General features: G+C 37.2%; 1 protein-coding gene across 4 annotated transcripts in view; it reads left to right on the top strand.

Annotated features, from left to right (window-relative positions):
* Positions 1-22,114, top strand: part of SAMD4A (sterile alpha motif domain containing 4A) — a 326,230-nt gene that overhangs the window by 244,400 nt on the left and 59,716 nt on the right. For all 4 annotated transcript variants that reach the window (XM_069082336.1, XM_069082339.1, XM_069082337.1 and 1 more), the window contains 2 exons: positions 10,931-11,040; positions 12,906-12,992. In XM_069082336.1, coding sequence (XP_068938437.1) covers positions 10,931-11,040; positions 12,906-12,992 — 197 coding nt within the window. The remainder of the gene's footprint in view (positions 1-10,930; positions 11,041-12,905; positions 12,993-22,114) is intronic.

Here is a 22,114-nt window from a genome sequence, read left to right as displayed (position 1 = left end):
CTGTCCACGTCTTCCCATACTCTTCCAGTTCTCTCCCCAAACTTAAGTGAAAGTTTTGAACTAGGGTATTTATAAAAGCCTCATCAACAGAGTAATGGAAGCAAATGTATAGTCAAGTATGTGTAGAAAAGATAAGAATAGAAGAAGAAAGATTATTTTTGTGGGAAAAGCACATTTACATCTTGGTTGGCACTATTTCCTTGTAATAGGACTAATTACCTTCCCTGGGGTGAGCAGATTGAGTAACATAGCAACATACCTTAAAGTGATTGAATGAATGATACCCTACTCCAACATGGGGAAGGCAGCTTATTAATAAATTGTTTTTTAATTAGTTCTTAGATAATTCCCTCAGAGTAACTGTGAAGAAGTGACCCCTAAACATCTTCAACCCAAGGTCCTGTGATGTTTCTCATTTCAAAGTGTGAATGTCAGTTTAAAATCTTTAAATTAATTTAAGCTTTTTGTGTACTGTTATGAAGAAGAAATAGTAAAAAAAAAAATTGGACTGCCTCTAGACATAGCTTTTCTCTTTGAAAGTTTGGTGGGAAAGGGGTGTGTGTGTGTGTGTGTGTGTGTGTGTGTATACATATAAACATATACATATGTGCTCCCTCTCTTGCCCTAATGCCTTAATAATTTTTGCAAGTATTATTTTTTAATCTACTTTCTTGTTTACCTCAGTGTGCTACCTTCTATTTGCAATTTTTCCATGGGCCTAATTTATAATAACAAAGAATCTTTATTAGAGTTTGTAAGGATCTCCAAATCTACAGGAAAAAAGCTTCTGTCTTCTTGGGAAAATAATAAAAAGTAACCATGATGGAAATTTAGTTTTTCATGAATTAGTCTTTTCTTATTCAAAATGAGTATATAGTAACTTTTTCTCTGCATTTGATTTACTCCTTACTCGATAGGTCTTGATCTAGATAAGATGATTTAGATGTACAAACACTGCTTTTTAAAGTCCCTCTTAGAGAGAAGATATTCAAGATCCCAGAAATAAACACTGTTTTCCATTCTTTTATTTTACATGGAAATTGAATTCGCCACCTTCTCTCCCTATAACCATCAGAAACTGCTACTTGATGGTCACCAATTTCTTTCCCAAATAGACCAACTTTTGGCCTCAAAAATTTATCAGCACTCTCCTGTCTGCCTTCCTCCTTTTTATTTTTCAGCAAATGCCAACATAAAAGTTTGTATACTCTGCAGCACACATTTTATGTGCCTTGAAATAATAGTGATGTTAATGTTGAGAAAGGAATGGAAGTGGTCTACTTGACGTAGACCCATAAGAAAGTAGGAAACTGAACTGAATACTCTTCTCTTTAACATCCTGGTGGAAAGTGCAATTTGTACTTGTTTAAACCAAATGTGTATTGGGTAAATATTTTTTTCCATTTTGTTCCTATATACAATTACAGTCATCCTCATTACTAGTTAATATTGAGTTTTCATGATTGGTAGCACAGTACCAGACCTTGAAACATGAAGCTTGCATTAAATTAAGAGGTTGTAGCAATATGAAATGTCAGAAACAGCCGTTGTAGCTCTAACTTGGTAGAAAATATCTGAGGAGGGGTTAGGACCAGGGACAACACTTGTCCCAGTTTGTGCTGAAATTTGCTGCTACTTTAAGCAACTATTTTCTGGTGTTAGCTTTTTATAAGGGAATAAACATTTAGTAAATGCCTGTTATATGCCCAACACTATAATAAGTACTTTACACATATTATTTCTTTCTACCTGCAAGATCAATATAAAGTTGTGTTATTTAGTCATTTTCAATCATGTCCAACTCTTCATGACCCCACTTGGGGTCTTCTTGGCAAAGATATTGAAGTGGTTTGCCATTTTCTTCTCCAGCTCATTTTACAGATAAGGAAAATGAGACAAAAAGGGATAAGTGACTTGCCCAGTCACATAACTAGTAAGTAAGTGTCTGAGGTCAGATTTGAACTCAGGGAAATGAGTCTTTTCAGCCTCAGGCCTAGAACTCTAACCACTGACCTACCTAGCTGCCTTAAGATAAAGTTGATCCTATGTAATATTTTCACATCAATTTTTCCACTGCAAAAAGGAAAGTCTCTTGCTCTTGAAACTGGTTCAAGTGGTTAGAAGTATGGTATAGGGAAACAAGTGTTGAATTTAGAGTTGGAAAGCCTGAATTAGAATCCTTGGTCTGTCACTAATTGTGTGATCTTGGCTGAATAAATCTCTCAGCATTACTTTTTCTATCCATGAAATAAATAGGTAAATATACTTCTTTCTTCTTTTTTCTTTTTGGAGGGCAATTGGGGTTAAGTGACTTGCCCAAGGTCACATGGCTAGTTTTTTGTGTTTAAGTGTCTGAGACCGGATTTGAACTCAGGTCCTCCTGACTCCAGGGCCAGTGCTCTATTCACTGTGCCACCTAGCCACCCCTACTTCTTTCTTTAGAAGGAATTTCAGGCAGAAATCTTAGGTCAAAAAGGACCTAATTAAATTAATTAAAGTAATATGTGACTAGTTACAACCATAATTAGGGATTAATATAGAGGCAAGTTTTGCTTCCCCACATACTGACTTGAATTCATTTATTTAACTTAAACATACTCATTTGGTAAATTTGCTTAATTTTTTCTTAGAAATCACCAGCATATTACTTACAGATACATATTCTGGCATGTTTAGGGTTCGATTCCAAAACAAGTTAAAAGTCCTAAATTCTTTGAACTTGGTTATTCCAGAAAATCCCAAAGGTCATGATGTTTTTAACCTTTATTCATAAGGCTGAAGTGCTTTAAGTAGAGGGTACCCATGGAGGTTATTCATGGTTTATTAAAATATTGCCTTGTAGAACTGAATGGAAGAATATCAAACCTAGCTGAAACTGCAAACAAGAATTTGTCTGTGCACATTTAGTCCATTTAGATAAACATTTCATCAAGACTGAACAATCTTTGCTCTTCCAAAGAGTGTGTATGTGTATCTTTCCATAAAAGGTAGCATATTGTGGCTCACAAAGAAACATCCTTGAAGTCCCAAAGTCCTGGGTTCAAATCCTATCTGATCTATACCAGCTATGCAACCAGGCAGATTATTTAAACTCTTGGTGCCCTAAGCCAACTCTCTGTGACTATTAATGAAGGGGTTTTCGTCAGTCTGGTGAGGCCTATGTTGCTGCTCATTTGTTCCAGTCATGTCTGACTCTTAGTGACCCTCATTTAGAATTTTCTTGGCAAAGATTCTGGAGTGGTTTGCCATTTCCTTCTCCAGTTCATTTTACAAATGAGGAAACCATGGCAAACAAGGTTAAGTGATTTGCCCAGGGTCACATAGCTAGTAAGCATCCCAGGTTGGATTTGAAATCATGTCTTCCTGACTCCAGCCTGGCACTCTATCCACTGTGCCCACCCAGCTATAGACTCTTCAAAATAATTTTTTTTTGTTTTTTGGAGGGGGGAAGGTAGGTCAATGGGGGTTAAGTGACTTGCCCAAGGTCACTCTGCTAGTTTTGTGTTAAGTGTCTGTCTGAGGCCAGATTTGAACTCATGTCGTCCTGACTCCAGGGCCAGTGCTCTATTCACTGAACCACCTAACTGCCCCCAAAATAATTTTTATAAATGCATAGATTAAAGTACATAGGCTACAATGGAAACCAAGTATATTGAATTAGAATTATCAAAGTATTTTTTTAAACTTTTTGGATTCTTAGTGTAGAACCTATGCTGTAATTTACAAACTATTTGCCAATTAACAGCAGCGAAGAGAGTTTCTACACCAAAGTTGCTTTTGTTAACGGATGAAATTCCATGTCCATATTTCTTTCCAAAGTGGTATAATGTAACCCAGAAGACTTTCAGTTATACTTCCTAAGCAGCTTTCTAAATCTATGAGGCATGACAAAGTAATGGTATGGTCAGAGTATCTTCTATTTCTATCACTCAATCATTCATTAAAAACCTACTGTGTGCCAGGCACTGTGATAGGCCTCAGAGGATGGTAGGGGTACAAAAGAAAAATGAAATAAATAATCCTTATTTACAATGAGCTTATATTTTACTGGGAGTAGATCAAAAGTACCTGTGTAAGTATATATAGCATAAATATAAATAAGGCAAAATAGTTTGGGAAGGAAGGTGTTGGCATCTTTGGCCAATGAAATTGGAATGGGCTTCATGTTATTTTTTTTTTGACAGCTAAAGAATAAAGATCATTAGAAGTCTTAAGAGTATTATTATTCTACTGCTATTGGCTTCTTGATAGAGCTTTTGCCTCTTCCTTTTCTCTAAATATCCTTTAACTTGATAGTCCTTCATGACTTAGCTTTCCTCTTCTTTTGTCTTGATCTTTAGTTCAAAGACATCATGCTCCAATCTGTTCTCCTTTACTCTGGTGTCTGATAATTGTGTATCCCTTATCCTTGCCAAGGCCATCACGTGCCTTTAATCCCACCTCCTGTCTTCTCCAATAGATTGCCTTTTCAATTATTCCTTCTTTCTCTCTATCTTTCATTCTCTTACTTACTGCCTTTAATTATGGCAGTCTCCCGTTATCCTTAGAAACTATCACTAGACTCTACCACCCCCTCAAGCTATCATCTTTTATCTTATTTTTCTTTCTTAGCCAAATTCCTAGAAATAGATTTACACTCATTACCTCTGGTCTCCTCTCTTCTCATTCAATTCTCAACCCTCTATTATCTGCCTTCTGACCGCATCACTCAATTGAAACTTCTCTCACCAAAATTATTAACAATCTCTTACTTGCTAAATCTGATTGTTTTTCAGTCTTCATCCTCTTTGACCTCTCTGCTTCTTTTGACACCATTGACCACCCTCTTCTCCTGGTTATTTGCTTCTCTGAGTTTTCACTATACTTCTGTTCTGGCTCTTCTCATACCTGTCTAGCCCTAATCCTATCCTAAGGTTCTGTGTCCCCTATCCTAAAGTTCTCTCCTGGGCTCTTTTCTCTCCTCTCTTTCCACACTCTTTCTTATTGACCTCAGTAGCAATCAAGACTTTCATTTTCATCATTTCTAGACATATGATTCTCAAGATATTTAATCCAAGTCTCTCTGCTGAGCTTCAATCCTGCATCACTAACTTCCTGTTGGACATTTCGAATGGGATGTCCCAGAGACATCTTAGCCTAAACAAAACAGAACCCATTATTTTTACCCCAGAATATAATTTGAATGAAAGAATTTTTTTTAAACCTTATTAAATGCTAAGTAGGTACCAAGCATTAAAGTGCTGAAGATACAAATACAAAAAGACATTCTCTGCTCTCAAGGAGCTCATAGTCTTCTTAGAGAAGAGAACACAAATTAGAGGATTTAGTTTGCAGGGTGGATGGAAAGGCTGCAGAGATCCTAGACGTAAGTGAGCCAACCAGATGCCAGTGCCTAGGGGTCTGGAAGATGTAATGGCAGGGCATGGTGACACTCCATCTTAAGAGAAGGTGCTTCTCAGTCAAGCAGTATCAGCAGTCGTGTCATTCTTCCCTGTTACCCCTGGGATCTTGGGCCTTGGGAGAAGAAGATGGGTAAAAGCAAAGGAAGCAAAAAGGGTTCTCCCATTGGCAATTCTTCCCACCAAGCCACCTCAAGGATGCCATTATCATTCCAGTCGCACAAGTTTCCAGCCTTGGTATTACCCCAACTTCTCACTCTCCACTCTGCACATCCAATCAGATCCCAGATCTTGCTGTTTTTACCTTCATGACATTGATTGCATTGCTTCCGTGGCATATCTTCCATCTGACCTTGTCTCCCTTAACAAACACAACCCCTCTCTTGGTTCAGATCTTCATCACCTCTTGACCAGATTATATAAGGGCTTCAAACTTTGTCTTCTTGCATTAAGGTTCTCCCTGCTCTGATCCATCCACCTCAGATGCCTAAATAATCATTCTCCTATTCAATAAATTCCAGTGACTCCCAATTCTGCCAGGATAACATATAAACACCTTGGCTGATTTGTAATGCCCTTCACAACTTAGCCCCAACCTATCTTTGCAGCCCTGTTGTATGTTATCCTCTTCCCTCCCTTTTTCTGCAATCCAGAAAAACACAGATAATGCTCCATCTTCCACCTTTGTGTCACTGTGCCTGGAATATACTCTATACTCGGGGCGGCTAGGTAGCACAGTGAATAGAGCACCAACTCTGGAGTCAGGAGGACCTGAGTTCGAATATGACCTCAGATACTTAACACTTACTAGCTGTGTGACCTTGGGCAAGTCACTTAACCCCAATTGCCCTGACTTCCCCCATCCAAAAAATTTTATATATATATACTCTGTACTCACTTCCACCCATGAAATTCGTCTTCTTTCAAAACACAGATGAAGTACAGCTTTCTGCATGAAACCTTTTCTTATTCCCTCAACTGCTGGTTCCCTACCAAACTAATTTATGTATAACTATCCTGTATTTATTTTTTAATACCTTATTCTTTTTTGTCTTCATTCTTTTAAATATATTTGTTGTCTTTCCTATTACAATATAGAATCCTTGAAAGTAATAGTTGTTTTATTCTTTGGATTCATATCTGTAGCACTTTGCACAGTGTCTGGCACATAGGTAATTACAAATTTTTATTGATCCTTTGATTGATTGCAGGTGTAATGCATTCAATTCAGTCCTTTTCTTTCTATTGATTATGATGCTGAACTATTTAGATATATCTTTCTGAACTTCATCTTCTTGCAAGGAATTCCTCATGGAAATTCTCATAGGATTTAAAGCTAGAAGGGGGACTTAGAACTCACTTGACCCAGTGGAAAGAGCACTGGATTTGGAGTCAGGGTGCAAGGATTTGAAGCCTGGGGCTCTCTTATCCTATATGGCATTTGTATGAGCCTTGGACTTGTTTCATCTATAAAGTGAGGGGGTGGGGTGAGTTGTCACTAATGACCTGTAAGGATCCTTTTAGGTCTATGTCTCTGATCCAACACAATAATAATAGCTGAACTCTCTCTCTCTCTCTCTCTCTCTCTCTCTCTCTCTCTCTATATATATATATATATATATATATACACACATACATATATATATGTAGCATTGTAACATTTGCAAAGTAATTTATATGCATTATAAGCCTTATGAGGATATTGAGCCTTAGAACAACTTTGTGGAATAGGTGCTATGATTATCCCCATTTTACAGATCAGGAATTTGAGACTGAGAGAGGTTGTGACTTGACCAAGGTTACACAAGTAGTAAGTAATAAAGGAAACCAGGAGTAAAGTCTTCTAACTCCAAATCCAGTGATTTTTCCATTACTTTTTCTGTTAAATTACATTGTTAATTCATAAGTAGGAGATCTGGACATTTCTTGGGGTGACAGACAGGAAAAACAGACTATTTTTGTGCCAGTATATGATGGTAGAGAGGATAAGGAACCGTGGAAGGTGTTGACTTTTCACCCCGTCACTGTCATTGGTCACTGAAGACAAGAGCTGAGTCCCTAGTTGTAATCTGAAGTAAAAAATGTGAATATGACTTTGTTTTCCTCACTTAGCCTTTTTGTGCCCTAGTTTATCTAATGCGCGAATTGGAAATAAATAAGAATCCTTATCCCCTGCCTACCACAGATGGGGAAAATTCATGCAGCTGTCAGAAATGAACACTTGAATTTGGACAGATGCAAGGTGCTTCTCCTTAACACCCCACCCCCAAAAAAATAAAAATAAAAATTGACACTCTCAGGAATAAGACACCTGTTGAGGGAAAGAAAGCTCATTAGGTTTAAGGTCCACAGCCAGAAGTTCTTTGATATGGAAAAAGCTTAGTTATTCTGGTGTCAGAATTTGGCCATTATGCACCTTGGGTGGTAAAAGTTTTATGTGTGTGTACATATATATGGACATACATGTATGTATATCTAATTATATATAGCACATATCTCAGGAATGTACCATTTGGTTTAGCAGTTGTCCCCTGCACACAAAGCAAGGGAATCCTTGGGTTACTTAATGTGTTTGGGCTGTAATGGCCACAATAATGAGAACCCTTTAAGTGCTCTATGGCTCAGTTAACAAAGCAGTCCTGTTAAAATTGTACAACTGTGTGGTAGCCATTATTTCAGGGGCCCAGCAGGGACATACCCCTTCAAAAAAGGATCAGCTTCCCTGGGAAATAGGAACATTTTTTCTTGTTTTTCTCCCCAAATGAGTTTAATAGATTTTAAAGGGAAGATCCTGGGTTAATTATTATTAATTATTTGAGGTTTAGCATCTGGATTTTGCTGTACTTTAAGGAAAAATACTTAGGTGTTTTGTTAGGAATAGTGTCTTGGTCAGCCAGCATAGTCAAAACTTTTAGGAAATACTCTTATTTTTTGTGTTCTAAGGACTGATGAAAGGAAGGTACTCCATACCACTTATGAAATGATGAGAAGCAGAGGTGTATAAGCTTAAGATATAAAACTTTATTCTGACTTTTTCTCCTCCTCAAGTAATGTTACAATAAGAATCAGTTAGTCCATAAGCATTTATTAGACACTTGCTTCCAAATTGGAAAGGATCTATACCAGAGCAGAAATTTTGTCTTCAAGAAGTTTTATCGCCAAAGAGAACTTACACGTCCCGGGCCTACAGTAGGACTATCCAGGAGAGCTGAATCATTAAGGTTTTGGTTTTTGTGTCTCAATCGATGAAATCAAATTAAGCTTCTACTGTGTGCCAGGCACTGTACTAATTAAGCATTGGTTATGTAGTAATTCTATGGTGCTGTATTCAGAAATGCTTATTCGGTTTAGGTATTGGGTAGAGGAGTAAGGCTCCCCCGGGTTTCTAGAAGACTCTGTAAGCCCTTGTTCCTGAAGTACTAGCCAATTGACTACACAGTTCAGCAGTGTATTATATGGCCCTGTTATTTGTGTCTTCAGTTAATGTGCACGAAATGACCTTAAAACAGAGAGGTCACCTGCTCACTATCTGGCCTCATGTGGTCTACTTTTATACTTTTTGTGGGGGAAAGGTAGGTCATTTGGGGTTAAGTAACTTGCCCAAGGACATGAGGATAGTTTTATGTAAAGTATCTGAGGCCAGATTTGAACTCAGGTCCTCCTGACTCCAGGGCTGGTGCTCTATTCACTGTGCCCCCTAAGCCACCCCAACTTTTATACTTTTTTAGGGGCAAAATTATATCATGTTTTGAACTTGATGTAGCCCAGACCTATCTGAACTGGGAAACCATGTTTTTGAGAATGGCAAGTTGTGTTTTTCCAAAATAAGCCTGTTACAAACTTGGGACCTATGGACTAAGCCTAAATTTTAGTAGGCTGTAGTTAAGCTGGAGTCAGGAAGAGATTTGAACTCAGATACTTGTTAATTGTGTAGCTCTGGGCAAGACACATTTTTCTAGCCTTGGTTTCCTCATCTGTGAAATGGGGACAATAATAGCACCTCTTTCCCAGGGTTTTTGGGAGGGAAGATAAAACAAGATGATTGTTTTTATACTGTTTACAAAAAAAATGATATTTGTAAAGCATTCTGCAAACCTTTATAAATGTTTTATAAATGTGTACTGTCCTCATCTAAGAGAAAACCAGTCCTTTTTAAATCAATTTATCCCCTATTAATATTATATATTGACACCTCTATTAAAATATTTCTGACCTCAGAAAAATCAGAAACTTTCTTTTTGTGGCTCCTAAAAACAGAAGAAGAAATATTTTGTTCCAGGTATGTTATACTGGAGATTCTTTTGAGGATATAGGTTTGACCATATTATTCTCAAATTCTGTGATTCTGTATCTCATAGTAATCATCATGAATGATGATCTGATGCTTTCTCATTTCAAAATACTTTGCAGTTATTATCACTTCGTATTGTTCCTGACCAGTTGTGACCTTATGTATATGTTATAGGGAGAGAAACTGAAGGTGGCAGAGTAGTAAAACCCCTAAGCTGGGGCATACAGGGGACCTCATCCCAGGTCTGCCCCTAGCCATGTGACCTTGATCAAGTCACTTAATTTCTGGTGGGCCTTAGTTTCCCACTTTAGAAAATATAAGGGCTGGAAAAATTTGTTTCTAAGAGCCCTTGTAGCTCTAAAATTTATGGCAATGAAATGATTTAGGTGATTGCCTTGTCTTAGTCATTGATAGCAAGATTATGTAGCTTTTTATGAGATGACTTTTAACATGGTTTTAATTTAACTTGAATGGCTAATTTTTAAGTCTGGGATTTTTAACTCATCAAATTTAATAGTCATTTCAGATTAGAGTTTGCATTATCATAGAGAATCATTTAGGTGTGATCTGACTTGAAAACAGCTCACAGCCCATTGATTTCTTTTGGGTCGCCTCAATTACCTTTGATTCTAAATGGGTGGTTGGTTTGTTTTTTAACATACCAAAAAATAATCAGCTTCATTCCATGCTTTGGAGAAAGAAATAACAAAAACATCCCTAGCCCATCCCTCATTTACTCTTCTTTGGACCCAAGCACCCCATAGTCTTCCACAGAGTAAAAAAATAGGTTCAGCAGTGATCAGACGATATGCTATAATGAGCCTATGCTCTTCCCACCCCAAGCTTCATAGAAGCTGGAGGAACAGTCCCAACAATGCTAGTCTTACCCGAAATCTTTAAAAGGACTATGTTAAGGCAGCCAGTAATTTATTCATTACTAATAGTAGTTTCTTAATAAATGCTTATTGACTGACTGACAAATGAATCCTTGCCATAGACATGATCAGGTGTTTCATCTAAAATATCTTGTTGTGTTACTGTGTGGGACACCTAGGAAATCTGAAGATGAAATTAATACGGGTTGCATATTACAACATATAATAACAGAAGTTTCTTTCTCTCTTTCTCGCCCTTTTCTTCTTTCATTCTTTTCCTCACATCTCCCTTCCCATTCTTATTTTTTTTAATCCTCTTTTCTTCCCTTTATCACTTCCCATCTTTGTCATCTCTGATCCTATAGATGTTCCCGCCTGGTTAAAAAGCCTCCGATTGCACAAATATGCTGCGCTTTTCTCCCAGATGACTTATGAGGAAATGATGGCTCTCACAGAATGTCAACTGGAGGCTCAGGTAGGTTCCTATCTTATGGCTAAATCCTTTCAGATTGGGCACCAAGTTGGGGCATGGCATTCTGGTCTTGAGTAAATCCTGTATGAGTAAACTCATTTCCCACATAAGAGACCTGACCTGCCTGCAAGTCATTTCTTAAATCATGTCCAACTTCATCTTTTTGTTTGTAGAGTTGACTGTGTTTTAATTTATACCAGCTTTTCTGCCACCACCATTAATAACTTGGGTTAGCCAATGAGATTTGGACGTTCTTTTCTCATTTTTTATTAGCCAACTTCTTCTTTCTCCCTAAAAAGCATCTTTTCAAAACTGATCCTGCCAGAGGCAAGCCAACAGAGTCCCTAAGAATGAGTGTGTTTCCTTCCATGCTGTGCTTGTGTAAATAGACTTGGCTGTTGTCTTTGTTTCTTCTTGGTTAAAATCCTGTTTGCATGTTGCGAATTTACTTCAGTTTCCTCTGAACAATGATTTAGATGAATTAATGAATATAATGGGCTAATAATATTTTCCTTACGGGAAGAGGATATTAACAATATTTTTAGTGTCCCTGATTTCAGCATGTACCTCCCAGCAGATTGCTAGCTTTAGCTTCTATTTTCAGTGCCCTCAGCTGACCTCTTAAGACTTGGTTTGAATATCAGCACTGAGAAGCTAGACAAATGTTGAACTCAGTTGAATTCTGGCAGAATCATGAAGTGTATTGATTTCAACTTTAGTTCCACCCACATCTTTTTTGGATGCTGGATTGTTCGATGGGATATTGGGTTGATGAGAAGATCATTTCTAAGAACAAATTTTTTTGTCTAGGTCAGAACTGGGGAGTGGGGTGAGGGAAGGTTCCCAAGGTCATAACTTGTTAAATACAAGTGACACAGAAAGAAGGGCAAGAGCTTGGCAGAAACTACACAGAATGTTTTAATTCTGTTGAACTACTGTCCAGCATAGATCAAAAACATTGTACCCCATGATTTATCTGAGAAAGTAGACTCATTTTTTGATAATGTCTTCTTTTTCCAAGTCAAAGGGATATCCCTGCCCTTTCCTTCCTCAAAAAGGGCTTCTTTGGCATAGAGTATAGTTAGTCATGGGAAACTTATATTAGAGATGAGATTAGGAAAATGACTTTCTATTTCTGTACCTAAAGGAGCCATTCTAATGACTTGCACATAGCAAAGACATTCAGTATTGAATGATTCTTTGGTCAGCCATTGCTATGAAGTTGAGAAAATTGAACCTCAAATATAGGGCCAGATTGACCTGCTGAAATCCTGGGCATATCTTAGCACCAATGCCTAAAATCTAGGATTTTACCTCTTTTTCCTTATAAAATAAACAAAAAAAAAGATTTTGGGGACCTCCCTTTACCCCTCACACACACACTGTCCATGTTATTTAACCTTAGCTGAGAACTCATAGGAAAGTTTAGAGTACATGAAATCAGAAGCAGAGTAGGAAATATGATTTGCAATACTTCAAAAATGTGAAGAACTGTTATCAATAAGATGGGGATTAGCTGTTTTTTAGCTATATTAAAGGATTCCATTTTCTTTTGTTTTTTTAAAGGTCAGGGAGAGAAGGAGGGACAAGTTTTACTGCAGAAGGAGTTAAGATAGGTACACACAGAAGAGTTTCCTTGCTTCGAGGGCTCCAGCATTAGAATGGGTTACTGAGGAAAGAAGGGGAGTAAAATTCATGGGCATATGACCATTTAAGTACAAAAGAGGAGGAAAGGACTAAATAATATATGAGATACCTGCTAGGTTGCTGATCCCCTGGTTTTTCTGGCTCTTTTGATGTATTTCTTTGCAAGCTGGTTTTAAAAAATGTTAAAAATTGGTGCTTTTCATACTTCCATTTGATTATAGAATGTTACCAAAGGCGCAAGACACAAAATTGTCATCAGCATCCAGAAGCTCAAGGAGAGACAGAACCTGCTAAAATCTTTAGAAAGGGTAAGTGATATGACATTTACACCTTCATAATGGAAAAAGTAGCCAAGGAGAAAATCTTTAGATAGTCTATTGAGAGTTCTTAATTCCAACCCTAACCAGATTCAGAAAATTAAAGTATTGCAAATCAGGTCTTTCTATGTTATAAGTACCCCAAATTCTCTCTATTTCTCAGTCTTGCTCTCCTCTCTTTTCTTTGTACACCTTAAATTTGCCTTATTAATTATCTCTTTTCCACCATTGAATGGAATATTTGAAGACATAGGCTTGACACTGGTAACTTGATAGTTTAACACTTATCTTTAACTCTTTAGTATTTCATTTAAAAATCATTTAGTAATGTACTCAGTGAGTTTATGTTTTGCAGGTGAGAGATGTGCACATATCCTTCCAAAACATTCTATATTTTCTCAAAGAATAATTGTGAGTTAATTTATCATTATTCAAGTGGCAGGCAACTCTAGAAAATGAAATACTCTCTACTTCCATCTTCACTTCCTTTTCAAACAGAAAAATTGATCTCTTTAAGACAATCTTTTTTTAAGAAATTTTATCAGGGCAGCTTGGTGGTGCAGTGAATAGAGCACCGGCTCTGGAGTCAGAAGGATCTGAGTTCAAATCCAGCCTCAGACACTTAACACAAAACTAGCTGTGTGACCTTGGGCAAGTCACTTAACCCCAATTGCCCTACCTTCCCCCCTCCAAAAAGAAAAATCTAAAAATAATAATAGTAATTTAAAAAAAATTTATCATTATGCATTAGTTCAAACAACTATGCTTAAGAACTACATTTAGATGAATTGATTTTAATATGCAAATAGCAAATCACTTTTTCACAGAATTCTGTCCATAATTGTTCCTTTTTTTCCTTGTATGAACATACTTACCTTGCCTTTTTTTTTTTGCTTTACATTTTTTCGTAAAGGTTTTTCTTTTAGAATGAAACTTTCTAAGTTTCTTTGTAATCATATACTTGTGCACTATAATTACTTTAGGGTATTATATTCTGTTATTGGACCACAGGTCACAATTATATCAAATGCAGCTTTGAAAATCTTTGAAAACCTAGCTTTTTTGTTGTTTTTGGAAGCTATATCAGGGTATTTTCATAACAAAGGTCAAAACGTGTGTTTTATTTTTTACTGCTGCATTACTATTTAGGAATTTTCTACTAATTGGCAAATCTATGAACAATAAATGAGCACATTTGTTTTACCACAGCCCTGCCACCGTTAAATTTCCTTACTTCTAATTATTTTTGCTAATTTAATTAATGGGTGTGAAGAAGTATCTTAAAAGTTATTTTGATTTGTGTCTCTTTGATTATTACTGAGGTTGAATATTCTTTCAAATGATTGTTAAAAATTTGGGCTGTATCTTTTTGAGAGGCAGCAAGATGTAGGGCATAGGACACAAGCCTTAGAATCAGAAAGAACTATGTGCAAATCCCATCTCAGAGACTTAGTATTTCTTGTCAACACTGGGCTAGTCCTTAATCTCTCTATGCCTGTTTCTACATCTGTAAAATTGAGGGGGTTGGATGTGCTGTCTATAAGGTCCTCTATGGCTGTAACTTGTAGGATCCCATGAAGAATGTCTGTTCATATCTTTTTAACATATATGGGAAGCTAAGTGGTGCAGTGGACAGAGCAATAGTCCTAGAGTTAGGAGGACCTGAGTTCAAATGTGACCTCAGACACTTCTTAGCTTGTGTGACCTTGGCCAAGTCACTTAACTTTGACCCAGTTCCTCATCTGTAAAATGATCTGGAGAAGAAAATGGCAAACCACTCCAGTATTGATTTGCCAAGAAAACCCCAAATGGGGTCACAGAGAATCAGACACAATTGATAACAACTAGCAAAAGGTGGCAAAGTGAATAGCATGTCATCATGGAGTCAAGCAGATTCATCTTCCTAAATTCAAATCTGATCTCAAATATGTATTAGCTGTTTGACCTTGGCAAGTCACTAAACTCTGCTTTGCCTCAGTTCCTTATCTGGACTATGAGCCAGAGAAGGAAATGGCAAACCACTTCAGTATCTTTGCCAAGAAAACCCCAAATGCAATCACAGTTGGGCACAACAGTCTTTTAACCATTTAGTCAAAGTAGACCTATAATTAACAATAGTGATTTTTTTAAAAGCATTTTAGATATCAAGTTTTTATTCATCAAATTTGCCATAAATATATTCCCCAATATGTTGTTTTTCTTCTAATTATATTCTTTTATTTTAGTTGTACAGAATCTTTAAAAATCTTTTTTACAATCCAGTATGAGAGTTAACATGGCCTTGCTAAGAGAATCAGCCCCAAAGTTAAAGTTCAGCCTCAGACACAAACTGGCATTATTTTCTATTTGTTTATTTATTTTTGCTTTTTGGAGGGGGAAGGCAGAGCAGTTGGGGTTAAATGACTTGCCCAATGTCACACGGCTAAGGGTGTGTGTGTGTGTGTGTGTGTGTGTGTGTGTGTGTGTGTGTGTGTATATGTGTGTGTGTGTGTGTGTCTAGTGTCTGAGGGAGGATTTGAACTCAGGTCCTCCTGACTCCAGGGCTAGTGCTCTATATTCACTGCCACCTAGCTACCCCACAAACTGGCTTTATGATGCTAAGGAAGTCCCTTAATCTCTCAGTGCCCCCAGGAAACTCTAGAGGACGAGTTGCATAACTGTTGCCAACATGTTTTGGCAGAAGTTTCCTCCATGAAAGCACTCCTGTACAAGGATAAATTGATGTCTGGGGAGGAAATCCAATACATCTGTCTTGTCCTCAATACTTTCTTCCTCATATTGAACCACAAGAAATTAATCTTCACTCCACAATTAAGATAAATATTCATTACATTTTCTTCTATCTTTTCTAGACATATTTAAAAGAAATTTCACCTTTCAATCTTTTATCCAAATGGAATGCTCACAGATAAATGGTATATACTGTGATTCCAAATTTCTTTTCTCAAATACATAATTTTCTCTATAAAGTTTAAGATTTTCAGTCTTGTTTCTTTGAATTCCATCTGAATGTTTATATCTCAACTCTACTTATTTAAAATTTATAGCCAATTGTCATCTCTCAATAACTTATAATTAAAGTATTTAATAATATAACTTAGCAGTAATAACTAAATAGTTTACAAATAGGTGTAAAGACTGGTGTAGGTGTTATTGTGGAGAACACTGCTGAACCTAGAGTCATGAAGACTTGAATTCAAATGCAGCCACAGACGCTGGCTGTGTGACTTTGGGTAAGTCACTTAACTTCATTCATCTTAGGCTTCCTCCTGTATAAAAGGGTAACAGTACCTACCTCCCCAGTTTGTTATAATGATAAAATGAATTTTTACCTCCCCAGTTTGTTGTAATGACAAAATGAATTTTTTTAAGTGCTTTGCAAACCTTAAACAGCTCTACAACTACTAACTTGTGGATCCCACACCACTTGAAAGTAATATAAGGCCACTTTCAGGGTCTCTCTTAAGAACTTTGGAATTGATTGGGTAACATGGGAGACATTGGCACAGGACTGCTCAGCATGGCATGCCCACATCAGAGAAGGTACTGTGGTCTCTATGAGCAAAGCAGAATTGAAGTAGCTCAAAAGAAATGCAATATGCACAGATTTAGAGAATCCACCCCAAATGTTCATATGGACTATTTGTGACCGACCTGGGATAGAACATTCTGAGCTCCTATTGGTTTGATCAGCCACAGTCTGACACATTCTAACTTGACTCTAGCATAATGACATCATTTTGGTTGTCTTTGATAACAGGACAGCAACCAGCCACCACCACCACACCACTTCCCCTTTCCTCCTGGTGTTCACTTGTTTCACCAATTTTCCCACCCAGCAATCTACTCTATCAGTTTGTTTAATCCTCTACTTATTCCACTTACCTTATCTTCCTTACCTCCTGCCAGAGACTACTTTCTCCTTCTTCTAAATCTGCCTCTTCACCTTCTCCTCCCTAATCCTTTTATAATCCTTCTTATCTTTTATCCTTATCTTTCATCCCAAAGGTAGAATCTAAACCTATATCTGAGACTATAGAGTTCTAGTCTTCAATTTTTCATCAGTTTTCTCCCAAATTTGGCCAAATTTCTCTACCCCAAATTCAACTTTCAAGTAAGTCATCTACATATGGCTTATTCAGTTGAAGTGCTGCTTTGTCTGCTCCTGCCACAGAAACTGGAAGTGGAGAATCAACAACATTTTTGCCAAGTACATTTATTAAATAATGAATACTTTTCCTAAATTTTATTTTCTAAAGATTCATCAAACACTAATCCACTAATCGTTTGCATAAATTTGATTGGATGTCTATTCTATTCCACTGATCATATTGGGGGGGGAGGTGCTTTGTGCTGACAACTTTGATAGTAACTATTTTGCCAGCTTTTTCTTTTAGTTTTGTTGTTGCTTAACCATCTTTTCAGTCATATCCACTCTTCATGACCCCTTTTGGAGCTTTTCTTGGCAAAAATACTGGAATGGTTTGCCATTTCCCTCTCAGTTCATTTTACAGATGAAGAAACTGAGTCAAACAGGGTTAAGTAACTTGCCCAGGGTCACCCAGCTAGTAAGTTTCTGAGGCTAGATTTCAACTTGGGTATTCCTGATTCCAGGCCTAGCATTCTATCCACTGTTCCACCTAGCTACACCCTTTAAATTTATGGTGTTCATTAATATTTTTATGTACTTATTTTTATATTTGATTTGCATTATGATTTTTTTTACTAGTTCTATAAAGAAGTCCCTTGTCCATTTTTATGTTGGTTGTCAATCAATAACAACCAGTGATGCATTTACAAGTACGAGTCTTCTCTGAGTGAATCAGAAGAGGCAACCTCATTGGCTAATAAAGATATCTGGCCACATCCCTGATGACCCTTAAAAGATCTTAAGAATCAATTTAAGTTAATGTAAGCCAGGAGTCAGAAGTGAAGAAAGAACCTGGACCCTGTGAGGAAACCATTCTTGAGTAGGGAATAAGAGATTTATTTTTCCTCCCTTCAGCTAAATCAGCCAAATCATTTTAAAATGTAGCTTCTTAACCATTAAGAAATATTGCATCTGTAGGGCATAAAGGATTGAGACAGAAGATCCCTGAGATTAAAATTGGAAGTGGATTTTATTACTGCAGGATTGCCCGAGTCACATACCCAAATCAGACAGTGAATTGGCATGAACAGAATGCCAGTTTTTAAAGAGATTACAATAGTCTGGTTATGTAAGCTGAAACTGCAATCAGTGATTGGTCAGTGTATATTTTAATTTGCCCACAAAGTTTTTCCTAGGTTGAGGTACAGGGAACCCAGAATGGGTGGAGATGGGGAACACCCAGTAGGTGGGGGGGGGCAAGGGATGGGGAAGAATGGAGCAGGGATTTTACCCTAGGTTGAAACCCCCACCCACAGATCAATTAGGAGAGGGAAGGGTGGAATTTGTGCTGAAATTCTTGTTTACAGATCAATTAGGGGAAGAGAAGGGTGAAGTTGTGCTAAAATGCCTTCTTACAGATCAATTAAGGGAATGGAAGGTAGGGTTGTGCTCAACAATCTACCAGGGAGCAGAGATCCATATACCAAATAGGCATGGATACCATAGAGATAGTAACTTGAAAGAGTCAGCTTCCTCAGTTATATGAGTGGGACCTCTGGCAGCTGAGAAGAGAGCTGATATGGAATAAAGAGAAAACTAGCTCTTGCAATAAATAAGTTACAGAGAGGAGTAGATCCTGGGAACTCAGCTGAACCACCTACCCAGAAGAGAAGATATACTTAGGGTGGGGGCTTTCTCAGGACTCTACTAGGAGAGAAAAGATCTTGTATATTTGGAGATGCTAGGTGCCCTAGACACATATATTCCCTAAATGTTTGCCTCACTAACATTGTACTCTATAAGCTTGTGCCTTCTGTCCTCATGTATTTGTGGGAGAACATTCCTGAGGTTTATGAAGGAATATTTTTTCAGCCGCTGTTCTTAGTATGCCAACTTAGTAAATGCCTTTACTAAAAGTTAATTATGTTTATCTGACTGTTAATGGAAAGCACTTTGGTGTGGAGACTTGTGAGCTATAGTTTGGGGAGTAGAGCTTTGAACTAGTAACCACTCCTCTGGGGATCAAACTCACTAGTTTGAGTGTGAGGGTATTAAGGTTTGGGGTACTGGGGACCCAAAAGACCAACACACCAGGTCCTACCTGAATAAATTCCATCCATATCTTCTCTTAGTCAAAGAAAAGCAAAGTTTATTAATGATTCAACATATTAGGTAGACTCTTAAGGATCCTGAGCATTTGTATCTCTAAATAGGCCGGATTAAACCTTGAGCCTTTGTCAAACTAGATAGAATCTGACCACCTTCATGGACCTTATATACAAAAAGATTGTAGAAGGGATCTAGGGAGGGTCTTGAGGAAGAGTCTAACAAGGATTTTGATGGGACTGGGAGGTCAGACTTGGGAACCAAGAGAATGGGATTAAGGGTGGGAAATAGCTGAAGGCTACCTGAAGATAACTGACAATGGAGGGCTAGGCTAGTTGAAGGGTTACAGATATGGGCATAGATATTTTGATAGGATTAAGGGTAGGAAGTAGGTGGCAGCAATCTGGAGGTAACAGATCACATGGGGCTCAGCTAGGTCAAGGGTCACAGATTTGGGTATAGCAATAATGGAAGGCTTACAGCCTCAGGTAAACACCACATCAAGTGAGAAGATTCAAGGGGGTTCCCAGAGCCTATACCTCATCAAGAGTACCATATTCCTTGCTCTCAATTCCATCTTCCACTCAGCTTCCTAAGTGATTTTTCTTCAGTACATGCCTTTTGACTTGAAGATAAAATATAAATTCTTCATTTTGTTTTTTAAAATTTTTTGCTACTTGACCACAGCCCATCTGCTCAGGCTCATTAGACATTACTCCCCTTCTGGCTCTCTTTAGTCTAGCCAAATCCACCTGTTCTCTCTTTTCCATTTCCCGTCTCTGTGCCTTTCTACTCTCTGTCCCCTGTGTCAAGTGTACTCCTTCCTCATGTCTACTTCCTAAAATCTCTCAATTTCTTCAAGACCAAACTGAAGCACCATCTTTTACATGAAACCTTTGCTGATACCTCCAATTCCAGTGCCTTCCCTAACTCCCTTATATTTATTTTACATTTATTCTGTATATATTCATATACATCTGTATTATCTCCTCTGTTAGAACATAAGCTCCTAGAGAGTAGGGATTGATTTGTTGTTTTTTTCTTTATATAGGTAGTACCCAGCAAAATATTTGGCATATAGTAGGTACTTAATAAATACTTGTTGAGGGATTAATTGGTAAAGTGAATTCAGAAAATTTAGCCTATGTCTTAAGGCCCAGAAGGAATAAGTTGACTTTAAAGCAATTTAATAAATGCTTCCTCTCCTTTTAATTTCCATGTGGTTTAAGATTTCATTGAAATTGGTGCTTGGGAAAAGGTTAAAAATGGTGGGAGGATTTATGAGTTTTTATAATAGAGATATGCTTACTGGTAGGTAGTCTCTTGGCCTAAGGTTATGGAAGATTCTCCAGGGGAAAAGTTACAAGGTTTAGGCTAAGTAAAAAAAAAAAATCCATGAATTAGTGCACAAGTTTTTGCAGAACTAAAGATTTTTTTTTCCACCTATCAGCAAAGATGGCCATTATTACATATTGGTGATATTTTGCACTGCTCCTATAGTTAATCAATAGATTACCTTTTTTTGGTAGGAGTATTTAATATCTGCTACTGCAAAGAAATTTGAGAACCACAAATTATGAATAACCTAATAACTAATCTTGTTCTTTTTAAATTCCTTGATCAAGAAGTTTGCTGGAAAAGTTGTATAATTACTGTCATACTTAAGGGCATAAAACTATTCCTTTTTTTTTTTTTGAGGGGGGAAGGCAGGGCAGTTGGGGTTAAGTGATTTGCCCAAGGTCACACAGCTAGTAAGTGTTAAGTGTCTGAGGCCATATTTGAACTCAGGTCCTCCTGACTCCAGGGTCGTGTTCTATTCACTGCACGACCTAGCTGCCCCCATAAGACTATTCCTTTGAGGACAATTCAGATATACTTTTCTTTCCTCCCCCTCATCCTCCTATTTGTGGGAATAGGAAATATTTCAAGTACTAGAATTGGAAAAGCTCAAGGTATGATCATGGAGGTATCATTGGTAACAATAATAATAACCATAGCTCATCTTAAAGTATGTAAGAGAATTTACAAGTGTTTTCTTACTTGATTTGATCTTTACTTTTCCTTTTGTGAATTAAGTTCTACCTGTTATCATTCATCTAGAGGTTGAACCTTCATTATCTCCCTAGGCAATCCTTTCCACTTTTATATAAATTTGGAAGTTTTTCCTTACATTAAGTCTCATGGTTTTTATTTTTACTTATTTCTTTGATTTTTCTCTCCTGTGAATTTCCAGGACTCTTTACTGCTGTTATTCCTGCATTGTAGTTATTCTCTCAATATCTAGCTTGTTTATATATATAGGCATATATAGGCAAAGTTTTTGTTAGAAAAATATCTCAGTGATATCTAAGCTAAATGTCAATAGTAACTAGCTTGGTCAATATATGTAAGCAGATTTAACCCTTCCCCCCTCCCTTTTCAGCTTAAAACCCTTTTATATTTGGTAAGTCCTTACTATCTTTTTTTTTCTCTGTCAAATTTTCTTATTTTTAAAATTTATTCACTTTTAGTTTACAACATTCAGTTCCACAAGTTTTTGAGTTCCAAATTTTCTCCCCTTCCCTCTCTTCCCCCATACAATCTGATATAGGTTCTACATATACCTTTACATTAAACATCAGTCAGGTTGTAAAGAAGAATTATAACCAATGGAATGAACAGCAAGAAAGAAGGAACAAAACACAAAAAAGAGAGAGCAAGTAGTTTGCTTCAGTTTGCATTCAGACTTGGTAATTCTCTGGATGTGGATAGCCTTTTCTATCATGAGTCTTTTGGAGTTGTCTTAGAACCTTGTCACTGCTGAGAAGAGCCCAGTCTATCAAAGTTAGTCATCACAAATACAGTGTGTCTATAATTGTATACAATGTTCTTCTGGTTCCACTCCCCTCACTCAGTTCAAGTTTCTCCAGGTTATCAT

This window comes from Petaurus breviceps, unplaced genomic scaffold, assembly GCF_028583685.1.
Source record: "Petaurus breviceps papuanus isolate PSGF00001 unplaced genomic scaffold, PetGlider_PUasm1.0 164, whole genome shotgun sequence".
NCBI classification, from domain to species: Eukaryota; Metazoa; Chordata; class Mammalia; order Diprotodontia; family Petauridae; genus Petaurus; species Petaurus breviceps.
This window is presented reverse-complemented; position numbering and strand designations above follow the sequence as displayed.